The 12064-nt window shown below is 46.8% G+C and overlaps 1 protein-coding gene across 2 annotated transcripts in view; it reads left to right on the top strand.

The window, feature by feature from the left end:
• Positions 1-8938: 8938 nt before the first annotated feature.
• RTN4 (reticulon 4) overlaps positions 8939-12064 on the top strand; it is a 40458-nt gene continuing 37332 nt past the window's right edge. Inside the window, exon 1 of one of the 2 annotated variants that reach the window (XM_058019867.1) lies at positions 8939-9490. In XM_058019867.1, coding sequence (XP_057875850.1) covers positions 9040-9490 — 451 coding nt within the window. In that variant the 5' untranslated portion in view covers positions 8939-9039. The remainder of the gene's footprint in view (positions 9491-12064) is intronic. The other variant, XM_058019868.1, reaches the window with a different exon arrangement.

A 12064-nucleotide genomic window follows, 5' to 3' on the forward strand; every position in this document is an offset into this window, starting at 1 on the left:
AGGATTTCTGGGAGAGCAGCACACAGCTCATGGCAGGGCCAGAGCTTCTGTGTGGCAGCACTGAGAACACAAATACACGCAGCAATCATGTGGGCTCCTTATCCAGGTATTGCCAAACCCCAAACCCGTCTATCCTGTCCAAACCCATGTGATGTTGCCCCGGGTGACACAGCTACAAACACATCTATCCCACACATCTGTGTGCTGCCAAGGCTCAGAGAGGGTTTTACACCAAACCAGTCCTGTGCTGACATGACACAGAGCAAATGACAATGAAATTGCTCTTTCTATCATGCCATTCACTTCATGGGCAGAACTCCTTCAGACTCCTCTGAAGTTTGCCAGTGTGGGTGACCAGGTTGGGCAGTGCTCTCGGCTGAGTATCTGCCCTGGCTGCCCAGTGGGGAGAAATCTGATTGGAGCCGATTTGAAAAAGCCCCTGGTGGCAGGAGGTATTTATAGCCCAGCACAGCGTCAGGGGCTGCCTTTGGCACTGCGGGCTCGTGGTGCTGCACTCGGTAAATCACAGATTATGGGGGCTTTGCCTTAGGAGCTTACAGCTGAGGAGGGCTCACAGGAGTGTGTGCCAGAGCACAGAGTGCCTGCTATGGAGCCAACCTAGTACTATGGGATGTTCTTTGATTTTCTCAATGCATGTCTATCTTTCCTTACTTGTTCTAGACCTGCCTTGCAAATCCAAGCAAATCCCAAACATTCAAGACAAAACAACTACCCAAGAATGGGAAGTGGAAAAGCTGACTGCTCTTTTTCCACTGACCCCTTTGGTTTGTTGTTGCCTCAGTTTTCCAAAACACCCCCACGCAGCACATCCTTCATCCACCTGTTGTATTGAGCTCTGTGAACTGTGTGTGGGAGGAATTGACTTCATAACGTGCCAATGTTGTGTAACACTGAGCCTTGGTGCTTGACTGGGGAGCCTGAGCACTCCAGAGGGTAAACTGAACCTAACTGGTGTCCAACAGCCAGCCTGATAGATTTGGCTTTTTTGGTTCACATTTTGGATATCCATCCATCCATCCATCCATCCATCCATCCATCCATCCATCCATCCATCCATCCATCCATCCATCCATCCATCCATCCAATCTATACCACACACAGCTATAAATGCAAGAAGACTGAAGGAATATCTATAATTTTAACTAAAATTTCTAATGAGAAAGGAAAAAAAATTCCCTAACACAATGTGTTAAAACTTACATATTAGCAGGCATGCAATAAAAATTTAAATATCATCCAGTTGCCATAAAATGATCTAAAACTGAACCAATGTATCATATACTGTGTATTTATATGGTGGCACCTGATTTCATTGTCAAAGCAGTTTAAATAGCTCTTGCTATTTCTGAAAAATATGAGTGATGACATCCCATGCTATTTTTAGGAATAATATGTTTATCTTTATTTAGTTGCACTTAGATGGATGCTATATGGAGGAGTAAGAATTACCCAGCCCTGGGCTGTTTTAGTCTGGGGGAACTGAAGTTACTGGTTTGTGATGGTGCCAGTGCTGATCTTTGTGTTCTGTGGGTCAGCAGCTGGAGCTCTGGTCCATTTTGGAATCTCTTTTTGTCTGCTCCCAGCTGCCTTCCCTCTTATCCCATGGTGGGATACATAAATTACTTTTACAAGTTCAGCATTCTGGAGCAGTCATAGAAGTGAATTTTAAAGGGGGAAAAATTCCTCAGATGAGGGAAGAGAGGCTGATTCTCCCAAGGTAGTAACTATCACTCATCTCATGGCAAAGCCAGGATGGAATATTACACTTACTTAATATAGAAAGCATCTCCTTTATGTGCCTTACCATTGTTCTTTTTCTTACACTCTTGAAGAAAAAGAAAGGATCCTTGCTTCAAAGAAGAATTCAGTGCAACAATTGAACTTCCAAGCTATAAGAAGGGCTAAACCAGGTCAGATGAGCAGAACAGGAGGAAAGTGATGATTGGCTGCAAGTGGACTGAATGTGAGGATTCTGGGAGACAAGAGCAGAAGGTAAGTGGGACACTTCCATAGGTACTGCAAAGCACCACAGGAGTGATCAGAGGCACATTTGACCATCATATCAGCTACATGAGCACCCTAAAGTATCAAGAAACTGCCTAAATATAATCTGGGATCACCAGTTATTGAGCAAAATGGAGGAATTTTTAGATGTAATTAATAGGGGCAAGGAGGTTGTCTTCTCACCATCCAAGGAATGTATTTGAAATGCCAATCAATAGGCCTTTGTTTTGAGTCTCTGTTTTTTTACTGTTTTACAAAACAGCTCTACACTGTAAGAAATACAGTGTGCTGAAAGAACAAATAAAATTGACATGAACTCAGTGGCAGCCTCAGAGGGATCACGTATCTGTGTGCCTTGTTCCCCCTCCAGATGACTCCTCCTCCAGTCTAGGTAAAAACTACTGCTGGTGTAGTGTCCAAAAGCTGCTCAGGGAGACTGGCTTTACTGCCCACTGCAGAGCTGAAGAATTATATGATTATATGATTTACATTTCTCTGGAAGTGAATGTTGATCTTGAAACAGCTTGTTCTAGTGGAAGGTATCCCTGCCCATGGAATATGGGGGTGAGGGGAGAGAAACAAAATGGTCTTGAATGTCCCTTCCAGCCCAAAGCATTTTATGATGATTATTATTATTCTTTTAAGCAACTGTCATTTATAAGAATTCTGTTGAATCAATTTAGTTGCACAAGTCTTAAAGAAAGAGTGCTATTCAAAATTCTGATTTTATTTTCAAAAACTTCAAGTGAGTAAAATGAAATGAGAAACAAATAACATAAGCTGCCTTTAAAGCCAAACTGATTGGGTTTTTTCTCAATTTACCCAGGATAAGGTAAATAATAAGGATAAGGTGTTTCTTACCAGGATATGGTCAAGTTATTTCCAGGCTCATATGTTAAAACTTACACTGTTTAGCAACCTGATCCTACCTGATGGAATAAATCCAATAAATCTTAGCTAACAGCCTGTGCTGAAGTAATCATTTGAGCAGATGTTACATGTCATTCAAGTAGTTAGTTTTTGCTGAAATATGTTAGTTTTTCACAAGACACAATGAGAAGAGTAAAAACTATATTTGCACTGAAAAAAAAATCATTGAAAATAGTTTAGAGTAAGGGATACCTGCCAAACATCATGCTCTAGAAATCTGAAAAACTTTGGTTTCCTTTAGGGACTAAAGTAGCCCTGTGCCACTTCTTTTCCATGTGCTGTTTTCTCAGTACCTTTTCCTTTAATTTCTGCTCCTTTTTACAGGATATATCAGAAACACTTTAGCCTACAGGATTCCTTTTATTCCCTTGCCAACACTGTGGTTGCACTTAGGTAGTCCTTCACCACTGGCATGACTCACCTACAATACCTCCCTATCTACACCAGTCAGAACCTAGTTCCAGACCAGTAAAACAAGCAAATTCAAGTTTCCTATAGCCCCAGGTCTTACACTGTTTGCATCTCTATCCTGGAATATCTTCAGTCGTTCTCACACCCCTCATCCTCCTTTTTGGTTTTGTCATCTGGGTAAATGACAGACAGGCAGGCTTGTAAAAACTACTTATGTATACACCAGAGGAATGGGGAACCACCAGCTTCTCCTGCTCCCTCTGCTCATCAGCTCTCTCTAATTTAGCCAGCTCCTGGTTTCTACAATACTATCAGGAATTCAATATCCTTGAATCTTCTGCCACTGCCATGGTTAACTGAAATTGCCCAAAGTGTTCAAAAGCTGGGATATTTTATCTGGGGAAAGGTGAGGGAGGTAAAGGGCTTCAGTGTATGACCAGATGGATGTGATACTGAGAAAGCAGGGAAGTCATGTTGGACATTTCTTAGCTGTCCTATCTTTGTCTGACCCAGATAAAAGGAAGAGCTCCCTAAATACTCTAAGAAAGCAGCCTCAGTCCTGGTGGTGTTTTCCAAAGCTGCCCTACATTCCATCCCCAGAGGTCAGAAATGCTCTGTGGCCCCAAGCACCACCATGGCCCAGCTGAAGACTCCAGCTGCTGGAGCTGCTAAAGGCATTTGCAAGGGACAGGTTGTTAAGAAGAGAGCAAAGTTCTGGAAAATAGCAGCTCTTCCTTTCAAATGTGAGTTCAGATCAATGTGCTGCTCCCTCTGCACACTTTGCCTGTATAGTTAAGTTTCCTAATTCCAGTAGTGATGCCATCAGCCTTGCCTACAGTAATGGTGAAAATGTTGCCCCCATCAATCTGTTTGTTTTCTCCTTTGGCACATTTGGCAGCCCAGGGAGTAACCCTGAATTTTGGTTACCAGGCTGTTTCTTTCCTAAGTGGTTGGATATCAATTCTGAGAAAGAGCAAAAATTGATCTCTTATATAAAGTATATACACTTTTCCCTTTGCAAAGCACACCAGCTTAAATTTCAATTTATTACAACTATAATAAATCCCTAAATTTTAAAAAAGCCTTAAAATACTGTACATAAAATGCCATGATTTCAGAGTGCTCATTCTTGCTGGTGTAAGTTCCAGTCACTGAGTGAGTGGCATCACTAGCTCAGTACCTGGAGCCAGAATGTGGAGAAGATTTAAAATACAAATTATAAGGGGGGAATATGAATTAGAAAAAGTAGTTGATACTATCTGGAACTCTTTGTTAATAGAGAATGGAATTTTTTTGTCTAGATCCAATGGAATCGATGCTCCTTATGTTCCTTGAGAGTGAGAAGTATTATGGCCAAACTGGTAAGTGAATAACTTAATTGTATTTCTTAAAAGTGTTAGGGGCTGACAAGTAGTAACATTAAACTTAATGTGGGGAATTACATGTATTCTGAAAATTAGAACATTCTGGGGGTGTTAGTAAGACAGAAAATTAACTGTAAGACCTAAGTGGTTCTTTCCAAGAAAAAGAGTAATCAGACCAAATTCCCATTACCAGTGCATCCCTGTGCAGCTTAGTGAGGTGAGTTTTTCATGTCATAGTTTCATTTGCTGGAGAGCATTGTCATTGTTTCCAGACCAAATTCCCATTACCAGTGCATCCCTGTGCAGCTTTAGTGAGGTGAGTTTTTCATGAGTCTCATTTGCCGGAGAGCACTGTCACTGTTTTGGTTCCCTTCAAATGTTATGTATTTTATTGATGAACAAATGTGTTCTTGTTCACTGTTGTAACATCATTTTAATGGCACTCATCACCTTTGGTCCCTCTGAATGACAGCTTACAGAGACCAAAAAGAAATTACCTGGAAGTAGGAATTTAAATCTACAGTTAATGGCAGCTTTTCACTGGTGGCACTTGGTGTCTTTTGGAGCTGTCCTGGAACTGCTTTGTTGATGCAGGTGGATGGGCTCAGCACCTGGCTGGCTGAAGGGAGTTCTGCAGGATGTGGTGTGGCAGGGCTGAATCAGAGTTTATTGATTTGGGTAGTGGGACATTTACTGTAGAAATGGATGGGTTTGATTCCAATCAAACAATTCCAGAATAAGGAGTGCCTGGAACACTAAGGAATATAACAGGTTAGAGAAGTTATCACCAAGAAAATGTTATTTATAGCAGAGGACAAGGAAGGCCCCATAGAAGATTCTGATAATGCCCAGCCTGGCTCAGTTATCATCAAGAGATGGAAATCCCTTTGTTCTATTGTTTTCACACTTTCCCCCCTCCATATGCTGCATTTGTATTAATAAACTAAGCAGTGATTTTGTCACAATGTGTCACTGCTGATCTTGAAAAGAAGTACAGCAGGTGTTCAAGTGAAGACAAACCTGTGAGGCAAATCTGCTTGATTCAGCACTGGCATAATCTGAAAACAAAGAATTGCAGAGTTTTATCCTTCAGAGATAAAGACATTATGTCTGAAACCTGGGAGATTGTCCTTAAAGCTTTAAGGGAGGGACAGAAATCTGGCCACCCTGGCAATTTTAAATCCATCCTTTAAAATCTCTCTCTGAGACCAAATGTGGGGTTATTCCTGTTGGATCCTGCTGTGAAGTGACAGTACTGCATTTGTGCTATCACCATTGTTATCTTAGTCCATGATCTGCTGTGATATCATATTACTTCTGTGGGAGATGAAGCAGGTCAGAGTGGACTGACAAAATCCCACCAGGACATAACCACTGGCAGCCCTGCTGTGGAAATTCAGAACATCCCCACTGGGGTTTCTCTCATGGAATGCTTTCCTTCCTAGCTCTGCTATAAGAAAACAGCTCATGAAAACCAAGTTTTAAGTAAAATAAATTGCTGAATATCTGCAAAATACTCCTACTTGTTGTCAATCTTCCTAGCAGAATTGTAAAATATTTTTCTAAAGAGCTAAAACCTGGCGTGTTTTGCAATAGTTTCAGTACTACAGAGCTCTGTTTTCCCCTTGCTTGTTAATTTGACTTGCTCAGGGAAAATGGAACTCCCTTCCTGTTTCCCCCCCAAGACCTTTAGTCACTTCCTGTCTCTAAATAAAAACTCCTTTCATTTGTTCTTAATTGATGATAGATACTCTTCCAAGTATTCTGATAAAATCAGCCAAATTATATATAGATTTTTTCCTTCTTGTAGATGACCAAAAATCCCCCTAGTTAAATATGTCAGCACCGTGTCTATCTGTACTCAGAATTTGACAAATTTTTAAAGGTACCTTTTTGCCTAAGGTTATATTATAATGGGATTTTAAAAATCCATTTTCTTGTTTAACCAAGAGATGCAAACCATAGATTTGCTGGTGAAATTATAAAGACCTTATTCAATCAAAGTATTTTATTTGCTATGCCTCCATTCTGCCGCTGCTGTAGCATCCCTTATATCACTGTAAAAGGGGCTGACTTGAAAAGATAAATGGATAATTTGTCCATAAATGGATAATTTGTCCATAAACACCCAAAATCTTAGGGGCAAAGAATGGCATTTAAAGATCTCACAGTTTGTCAAGGGCTTATTCACATTACTCTCAATCAGAATTACAATGTTGCCCTCACTGTATTTATAAAAATACTTTGCACATTTGTTTTGGTAATTTCTGGTAGTGTTAGGGACATTCCTGAAAAAAGAAAAATCTCTTCTGGAATTTCCTGTGCCTGATCTGGGACTGGATTGGGTGCAGGAAAAGGCTGCTTGGAGGAGCAGGGGGAAGGGTGACAGCACAGCTTCTCCAGTGTTAGCTTTGGAAAACAAGGGCTGGGCAAAATATATTCTTAGGAATTAAAATTCAGACAAAATAACTTAAAGGGAAAAGTGGTAAGAGGATGTACCTTGGCCTTGAGAAAATTAGGAATTAGGACTGGAAGCTGGAAGGTCTCTTGTTATTTAGAAAAGGGGGTATCTTAGGATGGCCTTCCCAATACTAATAGCAGTAACAAAAATCTCTTCCCTCTGCAGCTGCCCCTCAGTCCCTCAGTGTGCTCAGTGCTCTGAACTGATCCCAGCTGGGAGCTTCTCCTGCTCTGGGCTGGCAGCCACTGCTGGATGGGACAGCTCAGGGAGCCTCCATCCCTGATCCACTGCACCTTGCCTGGCATTTCCCTTGTGCCATGTGAGCTGCTTCTTTTCCTTGACTCCTCCTGTCTCACTGAACTGGCAGCTGCTTGCTCTGAGTGTTTCCATGAACTAATCTTTTATACAGGAGGATAAATCATCTGTGGGTTAAAAACCCATCATAATGTTGGAGTGGTGTTAAATATAGAATTATAAAGCCTTTTGGTCTTATTGAGGCAGCTGTGTGGGTGGAAATTGCATCCAAATAGAAGCTATTTTAGTTAAATTAAGTGTTTGCCCTAAGGGCTTTGGCCCATGTTCCATCTCTGAGCAGAAAGCTGGAGACCACACCAGAGTCTAACACGAGGCAGGTGCCAAGTTTTCTTCTGCTCTCCCTCTCCTCTTTCCATTCCTTTCCCCCCCCTTTCCTCTTTCCTTAAATTTCTTCTTCCTTTTTCCTCCCCTCTTCTTTTTCCTCTTTCCTTCCTCTTATTCCTTTTTCCTTTCATTTTTTCCTCTTGCCTTCCCTTTTCCTTTATTTTTTCCTATTTCCTTCCTTTTTCCCTATTTCCTTTTTCCTTTTCCCCTTTCCTCCCTTTTTCCCCTTTTCCTCTTCCCTTCCCTTCCTTTTCCCTCTTTTCCTCTTCCTTTCCCTTTCTCCTTTTATTTTTCTTTTCCTTTCCATTCTTTCCCGCAGAAGTTGTACAATTTACTTTCATACTCTAAAGAGATGACGAGATCTGTTCATGGGGCTGCCTTACACTAGCACGGGTGGTTAAACAGGTTTATCTCTTCTGACAATGTCTCCTCTCTGGTTTTTTTCAGACACGGGAAGGTTTTTGCATCATGTTTTGGTTAAAACTTCCATTCCCATCGGAGGAAGGCGCTGGCTGGTTCCGCTTCCCGCCCCAGGGGGATGTGCCTGCGGTGATCGGCGCGGTGCCCAGGGAACAGGATCGGGACCGGGACGGCGCCTCACCGTTCCCGGCCCGCAGTGCGGCGGCACCCGGGATGGCCCGGGATCCTTCGGTCACATCCAGGGTGAGAGAGGCCGGGCTGGGGCGGATCGGTGCCCTGCGCCATCCGGGAGCGCAGCCATCCCCTGCTTTTTCTGGAAATCGCTGAGGGTTTCTGGCCGCTGTTTAAAATAACAAAAAAAGAGAGAATGACACTACTCCTGCGGAGGAGAGCGGTGAATCACGCCGTGCGCTCCCAGGCTGTCTGTCACGGGGGGATGGAGGGGCCCCGGGCCGTGCCCCGTCCCCTTTGCCGCCCCACCCGCGTTCTCCGCGCTGAACTTTACCCGACTTCTCAGCCCCTCTCCGCCAGCCCTCGGGCCCGCCCATCTGATGCATATTCATGAGGGGCCACGCCCGAACCTGCCCTTCATTGGCTGCTCCTAGCGATAACCCGCTCCCATTGGCTGGGGCCGCCGCCGCTCCGGGCGCTGGGCGGAGCGGGCGCGCCCGCGCCTCCCGGGCGGTGACTCACAGGGCGTGGAGTGCGGGTCCCGCAGCGGCGGCGGCAGCGCAGCCCGCGCCTCCCCCCGCTCCCGCACTACTCATTGTTCCGCCCGCTCCAGGCACCATGGACGAGCTGGACCAGTCGCCCCTGGTCTCCTCCTCCTCCGGGCCAGCCCGGCCGCAGCAGCCACAGTTTAACTACCAGTTCGTGCTCGACGACGAGAAGGAGGAGGAAGAAGAGGAGGAAGAGGAAGACGAGGACGAAGACTTCGACGAGAAGCTGGAGGTGATGGAGAGGAAGCCTGCCGCGGCTCCCGCCGCAGCCCCGCAGGAGCGGCCGCCACAGCTGCTGGACCTCGGCGAACCCGCCGAGCCGCCCCGCCCCGCCGCTCCGGAGCCGCCGCAGCCCGACTGGAGCCCCCGGGGAGCTGTGTCCTCTTCCTCCTCCTCTGCCACGACGCCGTCCCCCGCGCAGGAGCAGGTCCCGGCCCCCGCCCGGCCCGCGCAGCCCCAGCCGCCCAAGCCCGAGCCTGCTGTTGTCCCCCGGAGCAGAGGGTCGTCCTCCGGCTCAGCTGGTGAGTGCTCCCGCCCCGGGCCCGGGGAGGGCGGCGGCCGGCCGGGAGAGCCTCCACCGAGCCGCTCCGGTCCTCGAGCCCCGCTGCCCCGCCGGGAGGTTCCCTTTGTCTGCCGGCCCTCGGCCGCCTCCTGCGGCATCGCTCCCTCCCCTCAGCCGCGCTCGGGCGCGGCCCCGCTCCCCGCGGCCCCGCCGCAGCTCGTGCTGGAGAAAGGGCTCCCCCTCCCCTTTCTTTCTTTTTTTCTTTTCGGTTTTTTTTTTCATTATAATTTCTTCTCTTTCCCTCCTCCTCCCCTCTGTGTTATGCTAATGGCGGGAGGGGGAAGCGCCGCCCCGGCCGCCGCCTCGCACATGGGCCGCCCGGGGGCGAGGCCGCCGCCGCCGCCTGGCAACGGCCGCGTCGCGGCGGGAGCGGGGGGCGAGCCCGGGCTACCGGCCGAGGCCAGAGACAGCGGCCGTGTCCGGCAAACCGGCCGAGCCCCGCGGGGACGGCCCTGCCCGCGGTACCGGCCGAGTCCCGAGGGAGCGGCCGCGGCGTCCTCGCGGCTCCGGCAGCTTCTCTCCCGGCGCAGAGCTCTCCTCCCCTCGCCGCATTGTCCCAGGCACGGTTCCCCCCCGGGCGGCCCGGCACTGCGGGTTTGGGCGTGGGAGAGCGGGGGAGGAGGGAAACATTAGATACTTGTAATCTTACTCATGTTTAACACAGCGCCTGGAGGGAGGGGCGAGGCGAGGGACTGCGGAGCCGCCGGCCCCTCCACCTGGCCGGCACGGCCCTGCGGCCGCAGCCTGCGTGGGGACGCCGCGCCCCGGCCGCGGACTGCGGGACTGAGCCCCGAGGAGGAATGTGCGGTAGCACAAAGGGAGACCGGGCTGCTCGCTGCTCTAGGTGTGGCAGTCCTGGAGAGGAATGTCAGCCTCGCGTCCTGGATGGCCACGGCTTAACCACGGCTGTCAGCTGGGGCTGCTCCGAGGCGTCGCCCCGTAATGTGGGGGTTCGGCGGAGCACGGGGCTGTGGAGCGCAGGGCGTGTCACCCCAACAATTGCTGGTGCTGCCCGATTGCCAGAGCCCTTCTCAGGTCTAATCCGGGAGCTGACCCGCATGACTAATGCCTTGCATGCGGATTGCGAGTGCGCTTTGGCTCCACTTCCCCTTAATTCAAAGTAAAAGAGCTGACTTGAGGCCACTAGAACAGTGAAAAGGGACGAATTCAAGCGCCTTGAGAGCGTCATGGTGTGTGCTTATCTTCATTGCTGTTGTGGTGTTGGTATGCTGTAAAGATACAAGATTTCAATGATAACTAAACACCACAGTATCAGGAGCCATGATACTCAAGATCTAATTAAAAAGGAGCATTTGGAACAACAATTTTTCGAAAGGCCTGTTAAAACCCGAATTTAGTTTTTTTCAGGGGAAGTTTCACAATGCATTTTATTTGCATGTGTGATGGGACTTTATGGTTACTTGTGCTGTTGTCTTTCATGAAGCCTACTTTGTTTTGTTCTTCTGGGAGCTCTCTATGTAGCAATATGCCAAGGAGATGAATTTTTTTTTGTTTCCACCATTTGGAGGACAGATGATGACAAAAGCTTGCAACAGACTGAAGAGGAGGGATTCTATATGATGGATGAACAGAATTTTTCCTAGGCGTGTTCTCTGAGTGGAGCTCTGGGTGGTTTAAACAGAACTGAATGGAAGAAATAGGATCTACCAATTCATGTTGCTTTAAAAAGGAGGGATGAAAGCATGTTTTCTGGAAGTGATTTGGGTTTTTTTCCCCTCTCTGACCCCTGAAGGATAAGGCAAAAAGAGCACAGTAATTCCTGAAATAGTTCTGTGTTAGAGACCTAACTGTGAGAATTGCGTAGTACAGCTGAGAAGTGGCATCAAGGAGTTATTTTAATTTGTCAGTGATGATTAATTTAGGGCTCTGAAGTAAGGACTGGCATCTGGGGGAGGCCTGGTTTCCAAAGACAAGGTGTTGTAACACAATGCTCATCTAATGATGAGTTGAAATATTAGAAGCTCTGTACTTGAAACTCCTGGATGAGAGCAAATGATGTTGATAAAAGCATTGCCAGGTTATCTCACGAGTGCTTTGGCCTTCTCAGATGCAGGAGCACTTAGTTCCATCATGTTAAATATCCATTTAAACATCAAATATTTGTTAGTTTTGCATTTAGCAGTGGGTGTTAAATCCGTCTGGGTCAAGATTTTTGGCTTGGTTTCAAATGAGTTCACTCTCAGTCATGCTGGAGACTTGCAAAATGAATTTGCTGCCTGCAACTGGTGGTGGGGTGGCCGTGGCAGGGACAGCCACGTGGCCCTGTGGTTTGCTCTCTGCAGAGTTGTTGTTTCACTTACTTTGAGCTCTGCTGTTTGAATTTTAGGTCTAACTGAAGAATTGCAATTCACAGTCTGGAAATCCTGAAAAAAAAAACCTCTTCATGTTTGAAATCTAATGCTTTCATTTATGAGGATTTGAGGCAAATAACTTTGAAATTCTGTTTCCAGGAGGAGGAGAGTCTGGCCTGTAGCAGAGAATAGTAGGGTTTCTTTTATCTGCAACAATTGGC

This window comes from Melospiza georgiana, chromosome 3, assembly GCF_028018845.1.
Source record: "Melospiza georgiana isolate bMelGeo1 chromosome 3, bMelGeo1.pri, whole genome shotgun sequence".
NCBI classification, from domain to species: domain Eukaryota; kingdom Metazoa; phylum Chordata; class Aves; order Passeriformes; family Passerellidae; genus Melospiza; species Melospiza georgiana.